The sequence below is a fragment of the Eschscholzia californica genome, unplaced genomic scaffold (assembly GCF_041429995.1).
Source record: "Eschscholzia californica isolate CP2 unplaced genomic scaffold, dmEscCali1.0.p SCAF_4, whole genome shotgun sequence".
Taxonomy (NCBI): Eukaryota; Viridiplantae; Streptophyta; class Magnoliopsida; order Ranunculales; family Papaveraceae; genus Eschscholzia; species Eschscholzia californica.
In genome coordinates this window covers 2,197,561-2,221,758 of record NW_028238461.1, presented here as the reverse complement: position 1 = coordinate 2,221,758, position 24,198 = coordinate 2,197,561, and the positions used below count along the sequence as shown (strand labels likewise).

The 24,198-nt window shown below is 36.0% G+C and overlaps 3 protein-coding genes and 1 long non-coding RNA gene across 5 annotated transcripts; 2 read left to right on the top strand and 2 right to left on the bottom strand.

Annotated features, from left to right (window-relative positions):
* Nucleotides 1–357: 357 nt before the first annotated feature.
* On the top strand, nt 358–4,493 carry LOC147541451 (beta-amylase-like). Its single transcript, XM_086638167.1, has 7 exons — nt 358–726; nt 856–1,254; nt 2,671–2,835; nt 2,920–3,183; nt 3,272–3,475; nt 3,795–4,034; nt 4,140–4,493. The coding sequence occupies exons 1-7, from the start codon at nt 649–651 to the stop codon at nt 4,356–4,358; spliced, it is 1,569 nt and encodes a 522-aa protein (XP_086494293.1). The 5' UTR covers nt 358–648; the 3' UTR covers nt 4,359–4,493.
* On the bottom strand, nt 4,407–11,494 carry LOC147541450 (uncharacterized). Its single transcript, XR_015224230.1, has 4 exons — nt 11,272–11,494; nt 6,459–8,059; nt 5,079–5,554; nt 4,407–4,988 (listed from the first exon to the last, which is right to left on the bottom strand). It is a non-coding gene; the product is annotated as an uncharacterized LOC147541450 (long non-coding RNA).
* Nucleotides 7,434–16,077, top strand: LOC147541449 (beta-amylase-like). 2 transcript variants are annotated; one of them, XM_086638165.1, is made up of 8 exons: nt 7,507–7,545; nt 7,665–8,070; nt 8,815–8,979; nt 9,072–9,335; nt 9,431–9,634; nt 9,923–10,183; nt 10,273–10,453; nt 15,952–16,077. In XM_086638165.1, the coding sequence occupies exons 2-8, from the start codon at nt 7,882–7,884 to the stop codon at nt 15,981–15,983; spliced, it is 1,296 nt and encodes a 431-aa protein (XP_086494291.1). In that variant the 5' UTR covers nt 7,507–7,545; nt 7,665–7,881; the 3' UTR covers nt 15,984–16,077. The 2 variants fall into 2 exon arrangements, with proteins under 2 accessions (XP_086494292.1, XP_086494291.1); XM_086638166.1 differs by lacking the exon at nt 15,952–16,077 and having other exon boundaries at nt 7,434–7,545; nt 10,273–10,613.
* A 1,472-nt stretch (nt 16,078–17,549) lies between these two features.
* On the bottom strand, nt 17,550–23,390 carry ING2 (PHD finger protein-like protein). The gene is made up of 8 exons (XM_086638171.1): nt 23,245–23,390; nt 23,011–23,207; nt 22,808–22,879; nt 22,503–22,696; nt 19,650–19,713; nt 18,468–18,724; nt 18,321–18,359; nt 17,550–17,921 (listed from the first exon to the last, which is right to left on the bottom strand). The coding sequence occupies exons 2-8, from the start codon at nt 23,054–23,056 to the stop codon at nt 17,817–17,819; spliced, it is 777 nt and encodes a 258-aa protein (XP_086494297.1). The 5' UTR covers nt 23,057–23,207; nt 23,245–23,390; the 3' UTR covers nt 17,550–17,816.
* Between the last annotated feature and the right edge of the window lie 808 nt (nt 23,391–24,198).

The following is a 24,198-nucleotide window of genomic DNA, read 5'->3' as shown; positions in this document are numbered from 1 at the left end:
TATTTTCTTTTGTGAATGCTTATGCATTTTACTCAATGCCTGAAAATTAACTAAGAATAACCCAGTAGCCATGGATATAAACTACCTACACCATCATTGATGATGGTGAAGAGATGAGGGAGATAAGAGTGGTGGTTGTATAGAAAGCGGTTTAACGGTGATTTTTGTTTTATGGATAGTAAACTGAGGATAAACGAGAATCAAACAACAAAAAGGGGTATCTAGCGAGGGTTGGCGGGGACCGCGGGGATAAAACAGAAAAAGAAAGAATCTAAAAAGAAGGGAATTTAAGACTTTGGGTAATTGCTAAAAGTATTGATTCGAATCCAATAACTAAACCAGTTCACTTAATAAAATGGTCTCCTACATTCATCAAAGACATTTCAGGGCGGATCCAAATGCCGATCACGTCCATTTCAAAATATCGGTTTCATACCTCCCACCCAAAATGGTAGAGAACTTTTCTCCAATACACTCTTAATAAAGGAATCTTATGAATCATTTGAAAAGGTACGCAGAAGACGACATCAGAGATAAATCTTTATTTCTGTATAAATAGAAAACTGTTACTAATACAGAAAACATATCATATTCATAGCAAGGAAGATAAAACTGAAGAAATCTTACCTCTCTTTACAACAAATAAAAATGCAGTCACCAGTATTGTTTTGCAATCAAAGAAAAAACATGCTTGCAAACTATGTTCCTCTCTATGTCATGCTTCCTGTAAGTACGACTCAAGGCCTTAATATGGTAATTTTGATATTGTAATTGATCATCTAAATAAGCTAATGTTTAACATTTTTTTTTTTTGTATTTGCAATTTATGTTTGCGTTCTCGGGTGGTGGATAAAGCTGGATGTGATCGACAATAACAATGTTTTGAAGAACGAATGTGAAATTGCGAGGAAGTTGATGATGCTAAGAGAAGCCCAAGTTGATGGGATCATGGTGGACGTGTGGTGGGGGATTGTAGAAGCTAAGGGTCCTAAGCAGTATGACTGGAATGCTTACAAGACCTTGTTTCTACTAGCCCAAACATTTGGATTGAAAGTGCAGGCTATAATGTCGTTCCATCGATGTGGTGGAAACATAGGAGACGTTGTGAACATACCGTTACCAGAATGGGTCCTTGCGGTTGGAAATTCAAACCCTGATATCTTCTACACGGACAAGGAGAGTAACAGAGACGCCGAATATCTGACAATTGGTGTCGATAACCTGGCACTCTTTGGAGGACGAACTGCTGTTGAGGTTTGATTAATCAGAAGTCTATTTGGTTTATGTTCAAGGAATTATCAAGAGTTTCAACTAAATGTTGATAATAGGGATCTAACTTCATCTGAACTTGATCTATAAGGATTTTAGTTCATTTGAACCATCCATTATTGGCTAATCTAGAGTAGGTAGTTGAACCAGTATTGCAACGTCGACCAGTTTAAATGACGTTGGTACCCGAGTCAAAATGGCCATGTTACTCAAAGAAAACCATATAACTTGGGCACGAAATTGAGTAGAACACGGAAACAAGTTGAGAAGAGGAACGAGCTAAATAACTTCATCATAAATCAGTAAAAGTAAAAAAAAGAAGAAAACAGTTACATATATAAATCTGAATGTTGGGTATAGGAGTTCTGAGAAATCATGGCAACATGCCATATTGGCCATGAGGCGAGCCATTATCTTAGTCTATTTTAAAGCAAGGAATGAAATTTCGGTCGGTCCAAAAGTAGAAACGTTTCAGTCAGTGTGGAAATCTTACAAATCTGCAGAAATGATAAAAATACGATGCAATTATGTATAATAAGATCGTCAAACTATAATGAAGCATAAAATTGATGTTTCTAACGGATTAACATAATCTATTAGTTTACTGTTTACATAATCTATTAGTTTGAGGGAATATTAACAATTAGACAGTTACGTTCGGGGGTAAATTGAATAACTTTTCGGCTATAACACCCAAAAGATAACATTCTTACTGATTATTAGTTAATAGTTAGCAAACTATATTAGTTACACAGTTATATCAGAGGTATTACTAAGATAAAATCAATTAGGCAGTTAAATCAGAGGGTAAATCATTCAAATAGATTTAAAAAACAATAAAACATAACATAAAAGTAAAGAGATATCTATGAGAAATGAAGATGAAAAAGATGAAGGGAGAGATATTTTTCTAGTATTAGTTTCTCCAAATTTTTTGCTAGATTCCTAATATGTCGGTCGAAACTTCCATCACCTCGGTGGAAATTTTGAAATTTTCAACAATTTTGGTCGAAATTTCCCTCATGTTGGTGGAAACTATGCAAGAAATAGTTGTAAGTGTGATTTCGTGCACCTAACCTAAATTTAGGAAACGTTTTGCGAATTTCTATTCCTTCTTTTAAAGAATATACTGCCTAGAACAATTCGGAGCGTTCAATTGGCTCATCCGGTCACCCAACATTTATAGGTAAACAGACAGAATGAGCTAACAAATTGGATCTGTTCAAGGTATAGATATAAACATGAAACCTGACTTGGGCATGGCCTATTTTTAGCAGAATGGCCAATTTGACTTACAAAATTTGTTTGATAAGGGAGAGATCATCAAACAAGCCTTATCCTTATCATATATTCTAGTTTATATATGTTCTGTTTATCCGATGTTTGTAACTGCTTGTTTAGATGTATACCGACTATATGAAGAGCTTTAGAAAGAACATGGCATGTTTCTTGGAGGCTGGGCTCATATCAGATATTGAAATAGGACTAGGTCCAGCCGGAGAGCTCAGATATCCTTCCTATCAACAAAATCTCGGATGGAAATCCCCAGGAATTGGAGAGTTCCAGGTAAAACGGATAGGAGAATTTTCACTTTCATAGTTTAAAGCATTCAAAACTTAACTAACAAACTTGAACGTCATAATATTGCAGTGCTATGACAAATATCTCAAGGCAGAATTCAAAAAAGCAGCGGTATGTGCAGGCCATAGTGACTGGGGATTCCCGGATGATGCAGGGACATATAATAGCAAACCTGACGAAACAGGGTTTTTCAAATCAACTGGAACTTATGTAACTGAGAAAGGCAAGTTCTTCCTAACATGGTACTCCAACAAGTTAATAACCCATGGTGATCAAATCCTTGAGGAAGCTAATAAGGTCTTCCTAGGATGTAAACTCAAACTTGCAATAAAAGTAAGCAAAACCAACAACATAAGTTCTAACTAGTTATTAGAACTCGTACTATATACTAACCAATAGAACCTCATTGATTCTTAAACAGCTCTCGGGGACTCATTGGTGGTATAAGGATCCGAGTCATGCAATTGAGCTTACTGCAGGATACTACAACTTGGATGATAGAGATGGGTACAGATCCATAGCAAGGATGTTATCAAGGCATTATGCCATTTTGAATTTTACTTGTCTTGAAGTGAGAAACTCGGAACGCACTGGAGCGGCTGCACCTGAGAATCTTGTTCAACAGGTATAACTTTTGTTTGCTCGTATACCAAAAAGAACATGGTTCAGTGTTATGGGAAGTCAAAATTGACTAGCATATCATAATATACGTTTAAGTTTGTAAAACTTCGTTTCTAACCAAGTCTTATGTGAGAAATAGAGAAAACTTACACTTAATGAAATCTAGATTTTAAACATAGTGGAACAATACATAATTATCGGTGTGGCCCTAGATCTCATCATCTCAGCGAACCATGGTAATTGTTTGCTTTCTTTATTGAAGTTATTTATGGGATTTTTCGCAATTGGAAGTTCTAAGTATTTGAATTATTTGGCTGGTATAGGTGCTTAGTGCAGGCTGGAGAGAGAGAATAGAAGTTGCAGGGGAGAATGCCCGATCACGATACGATAAGAAAGCTTATAATCAGATGTTGAAGAATGCAAGGCCAAACGGTGTTAACAGAACCGGCCCGCCGAAACTGCGGCTGGCTGCTATAACATACCTCCGTTTGTCAGACGACCTACTTGAACAAGAAAATTTCAGGACATTCAAGAAATTTGTGATGAGACTTCATGCTGATCAGGTGGGTAACATCATTCGTTGAAAACAAAATATTTCGAGATATGTGAAAATGTGACTACATTCATAATGAGATCAAATGCTTACCTGGGTGTTTTTCTTATTTCAGGCCTACTGTCCAGACCCATCAATGTACTACCACCCCATTGTTCCACTACAAAGGTCAAAACCAAAGATTCCAATTGAGAAGCTCTTAGAAGCAACTAAGCCAAGATTGAAGCCCTACCCATTTGATCGAGAAACGGATATGCCCATTGATGGAAATACCAAGGAACTTAAATTGGAAGGTGTTTTCAATATAAAAGATAAACTAACACTTCAAGTGTAGGCTAAATCAATCGAGTACTGCTTTTTATGTACTACTTAAGATATATCCTTGTATTAAATAAGTGATTTACAATCTCATTTTACTAGTTTACATGTAACCGCCGATATTATTAATACCACTACCAATTAAAGATAATACATTCATTCATGGAGTATCATAAGAATGACATATGCCTCTGTTCTAGATGGTTTCATCATTTACGGAAAAAATTGACCCATTTTAACATAATCTCATGTTTAATGGATAAGAAAAATGTATATCATTTCAATTCCATCAGGTAAAATAATTAGATCTCCCAAGACACATATTATCCAACACTTCGTGGCAACGATTGAATTATTCATACTTTTTTTGCTATCGTGATGCATTTTTCAAGGACCTGAAAATAAAGAGATAAATACTTTTTGCCCTGTGTTTTCTCTCTTACTCCATTCTTTCTCTCTCCCTCTCTTTCTCTCTTCATCTTCATCTTCGAAAATCTTTGAAATCCAAAAATGCTGCTCATAGAAACACTTGAGTGATAAAGATCTATCTGTTTGTTATTTCTCTCACCAAGTTTTCTTTATCTTTATATCACAAAACCAAATTCCTAGTCCATCAGAAGACTAATAGAGTAATAGACTAGCAGAACTACAATGGGATCATCCAAAAAATGAAAACAAGAAAACAGATTAAGAATCAGAAATGAAAATGGACAGAATCTGAATTTCGTGGTTATACCTCAATCACGGTATTATATCATAGTAAGCCGCATTGGAACCCAATGTTGTGCAACTTCCGTCTTGGTTGTAGTTTGACAAAGCAGTGAGGTATGCATGAATATGGACAGTAAAGGATTCTTATGTTCTTGGATTTTTATTGAATCTATCAAACTCTGACTGCCACAAGAGAAGACAAATTGAATGTGTGATGTGAACCCTACAAAAAGAAAATTGTATACTTCTGGGTGGAAGTTGGAACTCATTTCCATACCTACTTTGCCACCACCACTTAGAAGTGAAAAAACAAACGACCTACAATTTTTTACTCGCACTTGATAAATGAAAATCACTTAATAAGTGCAAAGACCAAACACCCTATTAGCCTTCTTACCAGCGACCGTCCACTTGGTTGTGGACGGATACGGGTCCCGCGCCAAAATCCCACCCCTTGGTCGCCCCATCAGCAATGATAATGTAATACCAAGAATATGCCTGCTGAGTGTCATATAAATTTAATAATAAGATGTTAAGACCTCATTTGGGTACACATATACCTTCGATAAAATCAGACTAAGTGACTAAAACTTTAGATCTAATTAGTTATGTTTATCTCCACTTATATATTTGTTCATATTAGGAATTATCATAGTCAGTAACTTTCTCTAATAAGAAAGAGAAGTCCCATCAATTGTGTGACGGAAAAACCTCGTACACAGTTTAAAACTCAAAACAGTGCGTTGAGAAAAAAATGATAAGATGTACACTACATGGTAACTCGTCATTTGAGGCGCTTAAGTTCTGTATCATAGATGCTGACATATCAGCACACTAGTCAGGGAAATGTCAAAAATTAAGTTCATACGCTTGAATGGTACACTCAATACACTTTTCTTGGGACTTTACCTTGTCAAGGATCATTGTTATTGTTTGCATTACCCTGTGATTGTTTCAGGGTTAAGCTTCCTTCTGAAGCTGAGAAGACTGTGAACTGTCCCTAGCGAGCATTACGCAATAGTTGGTTACAATTGAAATAAAAGCCTTTATACTAACTTTATATCTACTTTTTGAGAATAGCCGAACATGGACTAAGAATATCCGAGAAACCATGGATATAAACTACCGTAACCATCATCAGAATCATGGCATTGATGCTGGTGCACAAATAAAGGAGATAAGGATGACGGTAGTGGAGAACTTGGGCTAAGGGTGAATTTTATCACATGGATTCTAAGGTGATGATAAACAGGAATCAAACAACAAGAAAAGAGTATCTATATCGTGGGTTGGCAAGGATAAAAAAGGAAAAAAGGAAAGAATCTGAAAAGAAAAGAATTTATGACTTTTGATGATTGCCCATATCTGCAGTTAAAATATTAACACAGGAAAAAAATTGCATTACCTAATGTTCGTGAAACTCACTCCACATTGTATTAGGCCAGCACCTGCGTACAAGAAATGGAGAAACAATGGATGCATATAGGAAAAAAACTACTGTCTCAAATACATTTTTTCCTGTGAATGCTTATGAATTTTACTCAATGCCTGAAACTTTTTTTTTTTTGAATATACAATGCCTGAAACTTGACTAGGAATAAACTAGAAGCTACCTAGACCATCATTGATGATAATGAAGAGATGAGGGAGATAAGAGAGGTCCTTGTGAGGAACGCGGGTGAACAATAATTTTTGTCATATGGATAGTAAAGTGAGGATAAATGAGAATCAAACAACAAAAAAGGGGTATTGTCGGTTTGCGGTGATAAAACAGAAAAGGAAAGAATCTGAAAAGAAAGGAATTTATGATTTTGCTATCTGCCCACATAATTCTTCAATAAAAATAACATATTCATGAAAAAAAATTACATTGCATATAACCTTATCATAATGAAACTCGATCCACGTTGTATCAAGCCAGCACCTGCAGTGCAGACTAAAACAAAATGTCTCATAGATTTGGCGATTGGCGAAATGACGAATGCACATAAAAAAGCCTTTGTCTCAAATACCTAGTTTCTTATGTGACCTTACACATTTTATTATGTGCCTGAATATAGTTTCGTACACATAGAGATTGCAGTTAAGTTGAATACAGAACTGGTCCCCCAATGACAAATCCAGTCCACTAAAAAAATCGTCTTCCACATTCATCAAAGAAATTTCAGAGCGGATACAAAAAAGATCACGTTCATTTCAAGATAATGGTTTCATATGTCCCATCCCAAATAGTAGAGAATTTTTCTCAAATACACTCTTAATAATCATTTGGTAAAGTACGCAGAAGACGACATTAGAAATAAAGCTTTATTTCTGTATAAATAGAAAACTGTTACTAATACAGAAAACATAACATATTCATAGCAAGGACGATAAAACTGAAGAAATCTTACCTCTCTTTACAACAAATAAAAATGCAGTCACCAGTATTGTTTTGCAATCAAAAACAGAACTTGTTTCCAAACTATGTTCCTCTCTATGTCATGCTTCCTGTAAGTATATCTCAAGGCCTTCATATGGTAATTCTGATACTGTATACTGATCATCTAATTTCTAACATTTATATCTTATTTTTGAAATTTATGTTTGCGTTCTTGGGTAATGGATAAAGCTGGATGTGATTGATGAAAAAAATGTTTTCAAAAACAAATGTAAACTTGTGAAAGACTTGATGATGCTAAGAGAAGCACGAGTTGATGGGATCATGGTAGACGTGTGGTGGGGGATTGTTGAAGCCAAGGGTCCTAAACAGTATGACTGGAATGCTTACAAGAGCTTGTTTCAACTAGCCCAAACATTTGGATTGAAACTTGAAAGTACAGGCCATAATGTCGTTCCATCGATGTGGTGGAAACATAGGAGACGTTGTGAATATACCGTTACCAAAATGGGTCCTTGCCGTTGGAGCTTCGAACCCTGATATCTTCTACACTGACAAAGAAGGTAACAGGGACACCGAATATCTGACAATTGGTGTGGATAACCTGGCACTCTTCGGAGGACGAACTGCAGTTGAGGTTTGATTTGATTAATCAGAAGTCTATTTGATTCATGTATAAGGAACTATAAATACTTTCATCTAAACGTTGATACATGGGAATCTAAGTTCATTTGAACTTGATCTTCACGGATTTTAGTTAATCTGAACCATCCCATTGTTGGCTAAGCTAGAGCAGGTAGTTGAATCGGTATTCAGACGTGAACCAATTTAAACGACGTTGGTAGCCAATTCGAGGTAAATCAAAATGGCAATGTTACTCAAAGGAAAACCATATAACTTAGGCACAAAATTGTGTAAAATACGGAAACAAGTTAAGAAGAGGAACAAGCAAAACAAGTTCATCATAAATCAGTAAAAGTAAAAAAGAAGAACAAAAAAGATACAAATATAAATCTGAATGTTGGGTATAGGAGTTCTGAGAAATCATGGAAACATGCCAAATAAATAATAAGTCGAGCTTTATCTTAGTCAATTTTAAAGAATATACTGCCTAGGACAATTCGGAGCGTTCATTTGGCTCATCCGGTCACCCAACATATTTATAGGTATATAGACATAATGAGCTAACAAATTGGATATGTTCAAGGTATAGATATAACCATGAAATCTTACTTGGTCATGGCCGACTTTTAACAGAATGGCCAATTTGATTTACAAAACTTGTTTGATAAGGAAGAGGCCATGAAACAAGCCTTATCCTTATCATATATTCTAGTTTATATCTATTATGTTTATCCGATGTTTGTAACTGCTTGTTTAGATGTATACCGACTATATGAAGAGCTTTAGAAAGAACATGGCATGTTTGCTGGAGGCTGGGCTCATAGCAGATATTGAAATAGGACTAGGCCCAGCTGGGGAGCTCAGGTATCCCTCCTATCAACAAAATCTGGGTTGGGCATCCCCCGGAATTGGAGAGTTCCAGGTAAAACAGATTGTGAGACGTGTGTATCTGTAAATATTGCCGTCACAACTAACAACACTTGATTGACATACTTGAAAGTCATAATTTTGTAGTGCTATGACATATATCTCAAGGCAGAATTCAAAAAAGCAGTGGTATGTGCTGGCCACAGTGAATGGGAAATGCCAGATGATGCAGGGACATATAATAGCAAACCTGAAGAAACAGGGTTTTTCAAATCGAATGGCACTTATGTAACTGAGAAAGGCAAGTTCTTCCTAACATGGTACTCCAACAAGTTAATAAACCATGGTGATCAGATCCTTGACGAAGCTAATAAGGTCTTCTTAGGATATGAAGTTAAACTTGCAATAAAAGTAAGCAAAACCAACAACATAAGCTTTAACTAGTTATTAAAATTTAAAACTGAGACTATATACTAACCAATAGAACCTTATTGATTTTGAAACAGCTCGCGGGAACTCATTGGAGGTATAAGGATCCGAGTCATGCAATTGAGCTTACTACAGGATATTACAACTTGGACGATAGAGATGGGTACAGACCCATAGCAAGGATGTTATCAAGGCATTATGCCATTTTGAATTTCACTTGTCTAGAAGTGAGAAACACGGAACGCACTGGAGCGTCTGCACCTGAGAATCTTGTTCAACAGGTATAAATTTTTTTGCTCGTAGAGCAGAAAGAACATGGCTCGGAAGTCAAAATTGACTAGCATATCATAATATACATTTTAGTTTTAAAAACTTCGTTTCTAACCACGACTTATGTGAGAAATAGAGAAAAATTAAACATTATGAACTCTAGATTTTAAACATAATGGAACTTTATGTAATTACCAGTGAGGCCCTAGGTCTCATCATCTCAGTGAACTATTTGAAAGTTTTATGGGATTTTTTTGCAATTGGAAGTTCTAAGTATTTGAACTATTTGGCTGGTATAGGTCCTTAGTGCAGGCTGGAGAGAGGGGATAGAAGTTGGAGAGAATGCCCGATCAAGATACGATGAGCACGCTTACAATCAGATGTTGAAGAATGCAAGGCCGAACGGTATTAACAGATACGGACCGCCGAAACTGCGGCTGGCTGCTATAACGTACCTCCGTTTGTCAGATGAACTACTCCGAGTCCGACACAACAGTATCATAAGAGACAACAATTTCACGAGGTTCAAGAAATTTGTGATGAAACTTCATGCTGATCAGGTGGGTAACCCATTCATTAAAAACAAAATATTTTGAGAATACATTCATAATGAGGTCAAATGCTTACCTAGGTGTTTTTCTAATTTCAGTTACAATGTCCAGACCCATCAATTTACTACCACCCCATTGTTCCATTACAAAGATCAAAACCAAAGATTCCAATTGAGAAGCTCTTAGAAGCAACTAAGCCAAGAATGAAGCCATACCCATTTGATCGAGAAACAGATGCGCCCATTCATGGGAGGAACTTAAACTGGATAGGTATAAAAGGTACTTTTCAACTTCAAGAGTCGCTAAATCAATAGAGTACTGCTTTGTCATAATGCACAACTTAAGATATATCATTGTATTAAATAAGAGAGCTACAATCTCATTCTACTAGTTTATATGTAACCACCAATATTAAATAAGATATTTACAATCGCATTCATTCATGGAGTATCATACGAATGACATTGACTCTTCTAGCTTTGCTGTAGATGGTTGCAAAATTTACGAAAAGTTTGACCTATTTTAACATAGGTAAGTGTTTGTTTATGTGTTTTCTGAGTCCAATCTAAATTTTCACTTGTGACGCCCCCAAGGCCCCAACCTTAGCAGTTGTCGATATTGTCTCCGCTTTAACCACATCAAACCCAGTCCACAAGTATGGGTTTCGATCTTGACGAAAGCTCCTCAAGACAACCCAAAAGACATCAGTACTTATTAAACTTGAGCTTACACTTATAGCCCAGATTCTGGATGCTCTCGTAAGCGATGTGGGACTATCACATGATGTCTAAGTTGTTTTAAGTAAGATTTTAGAGTTTATATATTTTATCTCATTTGTGATTTATTTGAGTTGATTTGAAGTCTATTTGAATCAAACAATTCAGTTTCAAATATATGTTGGGTTAGGTTTAGGTCCATTTAGGTGGAACATCTCAAATTCAAAAGAATCATATAGAAAGAATAACAAACACCCACATAATCTCATGCTTAATTGATTAAACAAAATGTATAACATTTCAATTCCATGGATGTAAAAAATGAAAACAGATTAAGATTCAGAAATGAAAATGGACAGAATCTGAAGTTGATGGTTATACCTCAATCACGGCATTCTATCATAGCAAGCCGCATTGGAACACAATATTGGGCAACTTCATCTGGGCTGAAGTTTGACAAATTAGGTATTTCAATTTCCTACTAAGCAGTGAGGTATGCATGAATATGGACCGGGACTCTTAGGGATTCTTATGTTATTGGCTTTTTATTGAATCTATCAAACTCTGACTGGAATAAGAGAAGAGAAATTGAATGTGTTTTTTTTTTTTTTTTTTTGTCCAGAGATCCACTAAGTTCCACGTTACTCGTTACAAGGCATTAATACATCACGAAAATGTTATGATCACGATAACGGCCTAATTTAAACCATAATGAAAGAGACTTAAAATTTAATAACGTGAAAGAGGCCTAAAACCCGACAAATAGAATGTTTATGTGTATAAAATAGTCCACAGTGGAGAATGGTCATCCAGCAACCAAGAATGTAATAGAGGAATAGATCATCTCCAGATATAGCTATTGGTTCGAGCCATGTGAGCCCAACCTTTATGATGGAGACCATCCGGCAAGTGGGCCTCTCGGCCAAGACACTATGGGGTCCAATGGCCAAGTTGCTATATTAATATAGTTTCCGTATTTTAGTATTATGAGTTTCTATAATTAAGAGTCCTAGCAATCAAGGAAAGTGTCCATAAGTTGTTATCTTCTTTTTATTTTCTTCCTTATTTGAGTCTATTTAGAAAATAATAATCTCTATAAAAGAGAAGTTCAGTCTGTCTATTAAAACATTGAATTGAATATCGAATAAAATCCTCCTTGATTGCATTGTTCTTCTTATTATTATTTAGTTTGATCTTGTTTAATTTAGTTATTTAGCAATGAGTTCTTTAGTTAATTCGCTTCCGCAACAATCTACATCAGCTGGTATCATGAGCCCTCAAAATCCTGAGGAGAAAATAACAAATTTTTTTTCTTCACCAACACATCCAGAACGAAACAAGGTGTTTAAATCACGCCTAACAATTAACAACAAAGTTTGCGACTTCATAATCGACAACGGTAGTGAAGAAAACATGGTTTCTAGTCGTTTGGTTGCAGTACTACAACTACAGGCAATTAATCACCCGGTTCCTTATAAAATAGGTTGGATATCTAATCAGAGAGAGCTGTCAGTTACTAAACAATGCTCGTTTTCCTTCTCCATCGGTACTCATTACCATGATACAATTACTTGTGACGTGGTGGACATGGATAATTGTCATATTATTTTTGGAAGACCTTGGATTTATGACGTAGATGCTACTCACCATTGTAGAGATAACACCTTCGAATTCCTTTGGTTAAATAAACGAATTTGTCTTCTACCACTACCGGACGAACATCCTCACCAACCAACAAGGAAGGATGATCGGTCTCCACCGAGAGCAACCGAACCGAGGGGCTTCCTCCTCGCAACGAAGGACTCTCCCACCGTCGGCAACCACCCACCACCGGAGGTCCAAACATTGCTCGATGAGTACAACGATCTCAACCCCTCCTCTTCCCAACCGTCGTTACCTCCATTAAGAGAAATTCAACACCAAATCGATCTTATACCTGGAGCTAACTTACCAAACTTACCACATCACAAGATGAGCCCGCAAGAGCATAAATTACTACAAGAACAGGTGGAAGAATTATTGAACAAAGGTTTTATCCGTGAAAGTCTTAGTCCTTGCGCAGTTCCAACATTATTAGTACCAAAGAAAGACGGAACCTGGCGAATGTGTGTTGATAGTCGGGCTATTAACAAAATTACAATTAAATACGGTTTTCCGATTCCAAGACTTGAAGATATGTTGGATCACCTTTCCGGGGCTACAGTATTCTCAAAAATTGATCTAAAAGCAGGTTATCATCAAATCCGTATTCGTGAGGGAGACGAATGGAAAACAGCTTTCAAAACAAAGGAGGGTCTTTATGAATGGTTGGTTATGCCCTTTGGACTCTCTAATGCACCCAGTACTTTCATGCGATTCATGAATCAAGTTCTTAAGCCATTCTTGAATAAATTCGTGGTTGTTTACTTTGATGATATACTCATCTTCAGTAAAACTAGAAGTGACCACCTTCAACATATTAGAGAAGTTTTCGACGCAATGCGTCTTAATTCATTATTTATGAATGTTCCGAAGAGCCACTTTTTCCTCAATGAGGTATATTTCTTAGGTTTTTTTATTAGTAAAGAAGGTATGAAAGTTGATCAGGCAAAAGTTCAGGCAATTTCTGAGTGGCCAACCCCTTCTTCACCATCTGAGGTACGTAGTTTCAACGGTTTAGCTTCTTTCTATCGAAGATTTATACGAGACTTCAGTACTATAATGGCCCCTTTAACTGATTGTTTGAAGAAAGGAAAATTCTCCTGGGAAAGTCAACAGGAAGAGAGTTTTCACTTAATTAAACAAAGATTATGTTCAGCTCCGGTATTAGCTTTTCCGGATTTCTCTAAATTATTTGAAGTGGAATGTGACGCTTCAGGCCTCGGGATTGGCGCAGTTCTCTCCCAAGAGAAACGTCCTACAGAGTTTATGAGTGAAAAACTCGGTGAAGCCCGTCGTAAGTGGACCGTGTACGAGTCCGAATTTTATGCCCTTTACCGGGCATTGAGACATTGGAACCGTTTTCTTATTGGTGTGGAATTTGTGTTATATACAGACCATAAAGCATTACAAACATTGAATGATCAACGTACCGCTGACCCAATGCATATGAGATGGATTTCGTATATTCAAAGATTTAATTTTGTGATTAAACACAAATCGGGAAAAACTAATACGGTAGCCGATGCCTTGAGCCGTCGAGCTAGTCTACTAACGACTATGGCAGTCCACGTTCCGGGGTTCGAATCACTTCCTACCTCCTACAAAGATGATCCGGATTTTGGCCCTATTTGGGAGGCTTGCACTACAAACCGGTCTACGGGTGAGTTTTTTATTTCTGACGGTTATCTTTTTCATGGACAGCAGTTATGTATTCCTAATTCTTCTCTTCGTGAACATATTATTCGGGAATTACATAACGAGGGTCATGTGGGAAGAGATAAGACTTATACACTTGTGCCTGATCGTTTTTTTTGGCCGAAATTACGACGGGATGTAACCCGTATAGTTGAACGTTGTTATACATGTCAGACAAGTAAAGGTAATACTCAGAATACAGGTCTTTATACACCACTACCGACTCCGGTAACTATTTGGGAAGATTTGTCAATGGACTTCGTACTAGGTCTTCCCCGTTCACAGAAAGGTAGGGATTCAATTTTAGTAGTGGTTGATCGATTCAGTAAGATGGCTCACTTCATCGCTTGTAAGAAGACAGATAATGCTTCTAACATTGCGAATTTATTTTTTTGGGAAATTGTTCGTCTTCATGGCTTACCGAAGAGTATTGTTTCCGATCGCGATGTGAAATTTCAAAGCCACTTTTGGCGATTTTTATGGAAACGTCTCAATACTAGATTAAATTTCAGCAGTACTTGTCACCCTCAAACTGATGGGCAAACTGAGGTCGTTAATCGTTCATTAGGGAATTTACTTCGTTATATTACAAGTGACAAGGGAGTTAATTGGGAAACTGCTCTTCCGCATGCCGAATTTGTGTACAATAGTACTATTAACCGAACGACGAAGAAGGCTCCGTTTGATATTGTGTATACGTCCACCCCTAAACACGTGTTGGATCTCGTCCCACTACCGGTAATACCGGAATTCGACTCCAATGCCGAGTCCCTAGCATCGTCCATCCTCCGCCTCCGTGATGAGGTTCGACGGAACATTGATTTGGCTAATTCGGCGTACAAACTTTCGGCCGACAAACATAGGACGATTCGGTCCTTCGAAGTGGGTGATTCGGTTATGGTCCATATTTCTAGGCAAAGAACTCCAGCCGGGACTTACAAGAAGCTTGGTCAAAAGAAGTTCGGCCCTTTCAAGATTCTTACTAAGATAAACGACAACGCATTTGTTATCGATCTTCCTCCGGAATTCAATATTTCGTCCACGTTCAACGTCTCTGACATCTTTCCTTATCACCCGGATGAACCTATTTATGACAACTCGGGGACGAGTTCTGCCTCGGTGGGGGAGTATGATGGAGACCATCCGGCAAGTGGGCCTCTCGGCCAAGACACTATGGGGCCCAATGGCCAAGTTGCTATATTAATATAGTTTCCGTATTTTAGTATTATGAGTTTCTATAATTAAGAGTCCTAGCAATCAAGGAAAGTGTCCATAAGTTGTTATCTTCTTTTTATTTTCTTCCTTATTTGAGTCTATTTAGAAAATAATAATCTCTATAAAAGAGAAGTTCAGTCTGTCTATTAAAACATTGAATTGAATATCGAATAAAATCCTCCTTGATTGCATTGTTCTTCTTATTATTATTTAGTTTGATCTTGTTTAATTTAGTTATTTAGCAATGAGTTCTTTAGTTAATTCGCTTCCGCAACAATCTACATCACTTTAGCAACATTGAGTTTTTTTTCTTCCCTTCTTTTTTTTAGGGAAACAATTCGAGTTAGATAACTGCATACGTAGATCATAGTCGACTTCCAAAAAAAAAAAAAAAAAAAACTAAGTTTATTTAAGACAAGTTAGATTAAAACAATGTAAAAATAAGTTACTGTATTTCTTTTTTGCCTCTCCAATTTGTGACTAATTTCTTTTTTGACTTTATGTTTTCAGTAAATTCAAAATTGACTGGAAAATTTGATTGATCGGCGACCTTTGTTAGAGAAGATGATGAGGTGACGAGAAGTGATGAAATGGAGGAGAGAGATGGAGAGATGAGGTGTCTTTAATGTTGTTACATTTTTTTAAATGAATTTCATTTTTGCCCCAAAGTTGAATTTTTTTTTTGGAGTTAACCTATATTAAAAAGGGTACCAATTTTGAATTTACAAAGTCTCTTTTATAAGAAGGGCAATTATGAAAACAAAAAAATAACCATTAAAATTAACTGATGATGTTAACAAAAGTGGATAAATTTTAAATTTACGAAAAACGAGAGGCAAAAAAGATAGTCACGAACTAGGAGGTCAAAAAAGAAATAACTACAAACAAATCTAAATTGGTATAGGATTTAGAACGAGTAAGTGATTTTCTTTACTTAGTATTTGTTTTTTTGAGAAATGGATGGCGCTTTGATTTTAGTAATTCGATCTTTGAGCTCTATAGAAAGGGTTAAATTGACAATATTAAATTCATGATTATATTAATCAGATGTAGGTGAACATGAAATAGATGACACAATATTTAACAAGGTTAATGCAAAACAAAAAAAAAAAAAAAATATATATATATATATATATATATATATATATATATATATATGTGTGTGTGTGTGTTTAACAAGGTTCAGTCGGATATTCGTGACCTACATCCTCGATAAAACTACAATACTACATACTTTATTCCTCACAATTGTGGTAATTCGTTACAATAAATTGAAAAGTAATCGAATGAATAAACTTCTAGAACTCATCTCTCATTTATAGAGTAAATTAGGGTTTAGGCTTTTCTAGTTTCTCCTAACTAAACTAGAATACTAGATAATATCTATCTATTATTTCCATTACATAGTTATAAGAGATATTTTGATCCATATCTTCTAATATCCTGGATTAGACTTGATCGTCGGATCTTCTCCTTCTCGATCCGTCTCATGCATCTCGTATCTCAACCGAGAGAAACAAGACAAGGAAGAAGATGTCTAAGAGAAATGTGTACAAAAATAATACTGTAAAAGATTAGGGGTTTCAAATAGAATGAGCATCCCTCCATGTAAAACTCAACAATGATTCTTGTTTTTCAATAAAACCATAGTTTTCCATTAAAGTGTTTCTTCCAGTAATTAACCATATGGTTTCCTGTTGTGTAGAACTTCTATTGAATATGTTGAATTTGATCATTTGAGAGAAAACTTCAAATAAAGATGTGGAATTTGATAATTCAAGAGAAACACTTTCCGTTAGAATCTGTGGCACCGAACCAACAAACGTAATATACAAACTTAATATTATTCGCCTATAGCAAGGATCTCCACAGTGAGAGGATTAGTATCTCACCAAGTTTTCATCTTTGGAAACGGGCATTAAACTCTAGAGATGAGAAGATCATAGTCTTCTGACCCGACTGACTTCTTTACTAGTACTGAAATCCACATCCAAAAGAGCTAGATAACATAAACTGAAAATCAAATTGGCTGTTATGTTTGATAATTTGTTCTTTTTATCCTTCAGTTTATAAGTAAGCAACACACCATATAGAAGTAAACAACTTAGTTGTCTAAAATCTCATTTATCATTGAAATTTCAACAAAAGAGAGTTCCCCAAATAAAAAGACCTTAATAAGCAGAGAGAGCAAAGCAATTACAGAGAAGTCGACAAAAAGATCGAACCAATGACTCAAATATGAACTATGTAATTCTCTTTGCACAGATTTGACAGTGAGAACATGTCCTATTTTTCAAGAAAGAACATGTACGCATGTTTTTTTAACTCTATCTATAGTCATCGCCTTCAGGATCTAAAGTATGTATACAATTAATTCAAGATGGTAGCAATCTGCAGGTTGGACAATACCACTTCCCCTTGAATCTCGTCTCTGGTGTTAACCCAACGCAAGAGTAATGGAACCACTCGCCGCCTTGGCACTGTCCATGAAAAGTTCAAGTTTGGTAATTAGCAAAATCAACCATACACACGTTTATATTTATGTAACAACAAGACCCACATTTCAGGATGGGCCATGACAAGAATAGAACAAATTTTGAAGTTTTTGTCTGTTACATATTCGTGTACTAATCGAAAACTTTCTATTGTGTTCCTTAATTGTTGCTGAATCATATCAAACATTTACATTATTAGTATCTTATAACTTCAGACTATACTGCTATATATAATCTTCTATGTGGTTCTGTATGTGTTTCTTGGCTTTTGTACGCAATACAAAAAAAAGGAGGACATTTATAATGTTAAGTAAATGCAAAAGTCTGACATCTATAACGATTTAAAACTGCATATAAGATTATGGGAAGGAAAATGGGACTCACGTTATCATTGTCACAGGCAATCATGTCTCCGAAAGACACCTGAGATTCAGAAACAAAAATTAAAAAACAATACAGATATGAGAAGAGGTAATTGACTCTGGTCAATCTGTACAAAGCATGAAAGTGAAAAATCTAGGTAGTTGGTACCTGGTGACAAATGCAGTAGGTTGGTTCATTTGGATCAATTGGTTGATCAACATCAACAGGTGCAGGAACATTCTTCTTAAGGCTGCCTGGAGGTGGCATTAGCTCAAAATCTCTATCACGCTCTCTATCCCACTCTCTGTCCCTGAAGTCAAGTCTCTTGGATTGAGGTGTCCCAAAGAAGGATTTCCGCTTTTCATCCTTTGGGACTAAAGGTAGTGGAGGAAGTATAGCTGGCTCATCTAGTGGTAATTTTCCCTCTGAATGAAAGGAGAAAAGAGAAAATGACAGAAACCTCTCCTTAAATCACCTTAATATAAAATTATTAATATGTAAGACCATAATCTAGACCAATGTTTTGAAACACGTTTTTACGCCTCAAAGCGGTTTGCTCCCACAAGGCGAGGCCGGCGCCTCAATGCGTAAAACGCGTAAAATATTTTTTTGTAAGGAAAATGAAATCAATTACTAAAAACATAACATAGTTTTTCTACTTTACTACCATAATATAAAGTTTAAGTGTTTAATAAACAAAAAATAATAATAACTTCGTGTTGGCTTACGATTCAAAAATAACAGGTGATTTCAAGTTCAAATGCGCAAGCTTTCTTTTCGAGTTCAAATACATACGCCTCGAGGCATCGGGTGATCCCGCCTTGCCTCAAGGCGTGCGCCTTGCCTCAAGGCGTGCGCCTTGAATTTTTTTAAAAATATTGGTCTAAACTACTATACGACACATGGGCCCCACCACTCCAATACTACGTTCTAGCATAATGATTTGTAGGGTGTTGGTTGAGAGAGAGATCTTTAGAAAAAATTTCTACGAAAGCAGCACAAGTTGCATACCCCAGTTTTGGTGCAAAAATAACATTAGTTGCCAAGTTGAAGTTCTAGAAATATGATATACACTACACAACCAAAGGCTGCTAAAACATGTCAACAAGATCGTTTTTGAAGAATGGGACACGAGGAAACTTTGAATTTTTTGAAAATTGCCTATTTGGCCACTCTATTGCCAAATGCAACTACGAGCCGGAAAAAAGATGTAGCTGGAGTGAAGCTGTTTCATATGTTATAGTTCCACATTTTTGGACAATTATATCATACAGCTGCCAATTTGCATTTCAGTTGAGAATTTAAAACTGATGATGGTATTGTAGACCATATTAGATTAGTAAGTCGTACCTTGCTTTAAGTCTTCTGCAAAGTTATTTAGATCTTCGTCGAGCCTTTTTACATGGCTATCTATCTACAGGAAGTACAAAAATGTTCTCAATCTTGAGAAAATTATCAATAATGATGTACTGTAAAAGCGATATATTAATATACTAATAGCATTTATTACTAACGAATCCTATAAACCTTTAGTAAGATGAGGTGGTGAATTTATTATACATTTACAATGATAATTAAATTCATAAATAAAAGAAGACTCGTCATCTGAACAATATTTCTAGCAAAAAATAACAATTCATTATCCTGGCTCGAAGTCTTAAAACATAATTTGAGAATTTGATAAACTATAGAATATATGAATTGAGTAATTTGAGGCATTACATTATTTGCTACTTAAATTGCTTGCAAGAGTAAAGAGAAGAGATAATATGCCCATATCAGACTATTCTCTCGTGTATAATAGAATAAGAAGTGAAAATCCTATTTTAGTGATACTAAATTTCTTTACCATTGTCACTCTGCTTATAATCCTCACACTCCCCCTGAAGGTCATGAGTTTGCTTCGGAAGCTGAGTCGAAATTGTTGTTGTGTGTGTCGTTATTGTTGTGTTGCTCTTGTATTCTTCTTGGATTGTGTTTGCTTGCCTTGCGTTGTTGTTTTCTGTTGCTCTTGTTAGAGTGCAGTATCACTTTTGTTTTGATATTGTCATTTGTTTTGATTTGGTCCTAGTTTCATTTATACTGAAAATGATGAAAGTCTTTGAAACCTAAAATGAAAGTCATAGGGTTTTTGTTTTGGTTTTGGGCTTATGGCTTGGCCAAATGGGCTTGAAGCTCCATGAATCACTTATGTTCTTCTCCACTTGTTCTTCCAACAAAGATTGTTACGGTGAGGAAGAAAATGTGTATGACTTCGAAAGGGAAGGACAAAATCTTGTAAATGACACCCAGAGATTGTTTAAGAACAAGAACATTAAAAAAAAAAAAAGTTGGACATAGGATAATGGACTTGCTACTTCCGACTGCAGAATGAAGGTCCACAATCAACCTCAAGCTCAAATACCATGAAAGAATTCAATAAGGCGGAGAAAATGATAATTGCATTGAGTGAATTTGAGGCATTACATGATGAGTTATTTATAATATAAACAAGAGTGAGGATAACATGGAGTATGCCTATGAGCGACTATTTTTTCATGCAATAATAGAATAAGGATGTATCCTATTTTACTATTGTTACGCTCATTTTACAATTCTTTACATGTAAGGGCATAGTTTAACAAGTGCAAGAAAGTATTTCCACACTGAGTATTTGTTCTCCAAAGTTTCTCTTGTAAACTCTATAAATATCACCTAAGGTAACACCTCAAATCAATCATCAATCATCAAATTATCTACTCTACTTGACTCTTACATGGTATCAGAGCTCCAGGTTGATTGCAAACGAATTGTTTTCTGCAATAGCAAGCCTACTGCTCTGCGAATAGACTCGATGGTTGCAATCATATGGACGGGCCAACATCTCTTTTGTTTTCATGTTCTATTGTTCTCAAATCACGTTTGGACAATTTATGGGTATCTTATCGAAATTTTCGGTCAATTTTTGTCAACAACCTACCTAAGAATGGTGGTAGAAACGGGACAATGCTGATGAGAAATGGTTGAGTTTATGCGATGATCAGTGATTCATTGTTGCAGCCAAAGCTGAAGAACTCATTTGTATCTCCACGAAATTTCTAAAAATGAAGTCACGGGTCTTAATGTCATAGTAGCCACGAGTTAAAGCGATCTAGTTCACCAAGATCACAACGACCGGAAATGTTTAACCTAAACCCGAAACTAAATTCAAAGAAATATAAAGGGTAGGAAGGGAGATTTCTGAAAGATGTCTTCTTAACATATTTGGTTGCAAAGCCAGAGGGGGGGCTGTAAGGAAGTTATGGATGAAGAAGAAACAAAAAGGACGATTACGACAAGATATGCAAAACCTCTAAAGGATAATCCTTACAAATGATGATGAACGATAAGAAAGTTGACGATCTGAACACTTATGAACCGTCCGATATACCCTTAAACTTTTCTCACATTTGAGTCCCATTGTAATTTTACCTACATCAAGAAATACTTCTAAATCTCCTTTAAACCCATTTAAAAAGCAATTTCAACTCTTCCTTTAGCGCAAACTCATGATTTTCCGTAGTTGCAAGAATTATTCGCTTGACAGGAGTCTAAGGAGATAGCGTAAGGAGTGTGAGGAAATCGTTCCACATTCAATATATTTTTATAAAATCTCTTTTGTGAACTCTATAAGTATCACCCTAACACTTCAAGTTAATCAATACAACCATCTTTCCCTCTGCTTTTATTAAATTCTTCCATTCATAACATGTGATGCCTAAAGCAACTAAACCTTGGGGTCATGCAGGTTAAAGAGATAATGCCAAAGTTCCAACACAAAGATGACCAACTTGAAGATTGTTTATCTTGAAAAGTTGAATGCCAACTCTAAACATTTTATGAGTAATTTCATCTAAATGTTTTTGCAATATATATGTGTAGTCTACAAGCTCTACTAAAAGGAATTCTATTTGGCATTAGCTTTCTCCCATGCAGATGAATTCGGTTTTCTATGTTTTTACTACAAATCATCTAATAAATGCATCCGAATAAGCTATAATTCACTGAACCAAGTCCCAAATTTTCAACATTATCGACAGAAATACCAATTTTACAGTAGATTATATCATTTCATTCAACATTGAACATAACTCAAATCTAATCCTAAAACAAATTTCATGCATGTATAATTCAATCAAGCAATGTCAATTTTAGACTAGATAGATAAGTTCCAGAAATGCTTACAAGATCATAGGCTTGTTTCGCGAGCAAAACCTTCTCAGTGCAAAGACTCAATGCATTTTCCTGGTTCACCTCGATATCCTTTCTCATTTTCTCAAGTGTTGCTTCTTCATCCTCCTGGTTACCTTTCTTTGAACTATGAGAAGATGGGTATCTTAAACAGTACTTTGTTTGCTCTCTCGTCTGATTAATCATGGCTTCCATTAACATCAACAAACGAAAAAATAAATAAATTATACTTCAAACGGATCCAGAAAAGAAGGATGAAAACATAATAAATCACAAATGTTTAGTGAGAGAAAGTGAACATTGGGATCTCTCGTCAAGCTCCCTCATGGTGTTAAGAAGCCTTTGAAGCTCCGCTGGTAAGGTGCTTGCATCTGTGAAATTCAAGAAAGTTATATTAGGGTTCAGAAAATGTTAGAGAAGAACCGAAGAAAAATAACAAAAAAACGAAGGAACAGTAATTGATTAAGATATTGAAGATAAAATTGAAGCTTTTTTTACTTACATTCCAAATAATCGTCAACGAAGACTCCTGTTCTTGCAATCGCCATTGTTTCTCAGTTTCTAGGGTTTATTCAGAAATTCCTCTTTTTTTCTTTCGAATACTCGTCGAGTGGAAAGGATAGACGGTCTTGTTTGACGCGGAGGGAGATGGTGTTTATTTTTCCTTTCCGGAAATTGATTGAAGAGCTAAATTCACTTCTTCCTGATTTTTTTTTTTTTTTTTTGTTGAGAACACTTCTTCCTGATTGGTGTTGGCAATTTTATTATATTGTCGGGAATAACTTGAAATTACTACTAGTATTTTGTTTCTGACCAAAGCTCCCATGGGGCAATAGATAAACTTCTAGGCTAAAGTCATTGTACTAGATCATTGCTCGGTTTACGGGCAAGGTGTTTCCAGCATTCTTAGAGCGTGGGTATTGTGGAACTGGAACGAATGTGTGCGTCGTCTGACGCGACGTTGAGTCGAGTTTAAGTGCAGACGTTCATACGCAGTAACGCAGTGATGCTCGTTTTCACACTATGTAGTAGGGTCATAAGAGTTTCTGTCATCTGAAATCATGTACTAGTTCGAATGAAATCACGTACTGATTTCTAACGACAGATAACCACATACCGCCAAAAAATTGTGAAATGAACATCATTGTGCATGCACGTCTCTGTATAAGCTCGGGCCCTCGTGATGTCAAATGAAGCGAGCATAGACATCACGTCAGACGCATTCAGGGAATATTGAAAAATAGTTTACTCGTAAAAACCGAGATATGATCTACCACAATCTTGTTAGCCGATAGTTTGTTTCTTTTTTTTTTTCCGACCTGGACTCCCAGATTCATTACATTCAATATGTCATGGGTACATGAATTTGAATATATCATGTAACTACCGTCACTAAACACATCTTGAGCCCTAAAAGTCATATAAAGACCTTTAAGACTATTTTACAGTGGCAAACTAGAGAGACCCCAACTCCTAAATGGTCAAAGATCTAGTAAGTTAAGGAAACACGATCACACAATTGTGTTCCTCCAATGTCATCTTCTATATTGTCATTTTGCATTTTAAAATGGTGAAAACCATGGAAAATTGAGAAAGTTCAAACCCTTCGTATAATCTAAACAAAATGATAAATAGAAGATAGTTACCCACTAAAAAGTATAGAAACATCCAATAATCTTCAGTTCAAGTG

What these genes read in the sequence shown, in the direction of transcription:
- LOC147541451 (XM_086638167.1), top strand. Translation starts at nt 649, where the DNA reads ATGCAGTCACCAGTATTGTTTTGCAATCAAAGAAAAAACATGCTTGCA. An exon ending in AACTCAAACTTGCAATAAAA is followed by an intron (nt 3,184 to 3,271) that starts GTAAGCAAAACC and finishes ATTCTTAAACAG; the next exon opens with CTCTCGGGGACTCATTGGTG. An exon ending in TGAGACTTCATGCTGATCAG is followed by an intron (nt 4,035 to 4,139) that starts GTGGGTAACATC and finishes TTCTTATTTCAG; the next exon opens with GCCTACTGTCCAGACCCATC.
- LOC147541449 (XM_086638166.1), top strand. Translation starts at nt 7,882, where the DNA reads ATGTCGTTCCATCGATGTGGTGGAAACATAGGAGACGTTGTGAATATA. An exon ending in GAGGACGAACTGCAGTTGAG is followed by an intron (nt 8,071 to 8,814) that starts GTTTGATTTGAT and finishes CTGCTTGTTTAG; the next exon opens with ATGTATACCGACTATATGAA. An exon ending in CTGAGAATCTTGTTCAACAG is followed by an intron (nt 9,635 to 9,922) that starts GTATAAATTTTT and finishes TGGCTGGTATAG; the next exon opens with GTCCTTAGTGCAGGCTGGAG.
- ING2 (XM_086638171.1), bottom strand. Translation starts at nt 23,056, where the DNA reads ATGGCGATTGCAAGAACAGGAGTCTTCGTTGACGATTATTTGGAAT. An exon ending in GCTTGACGAGAGATCCCAAT is followed by an intron (nt 22,697 to 22,807) that starts GTTCACTTTCTC and finishes TGTTAATGGAAG; the next exon opens with CCATGATTAATCAGACGAGA. An exon ending in CCTACTGCATTTGTCACCAG is followed by an intron (nt 18,360 to 18,467) that starts GTACCAACTACC and finishes TCTGAATCTCAG; the next exon opens with GTGTCTTTCGGAGACATGAT.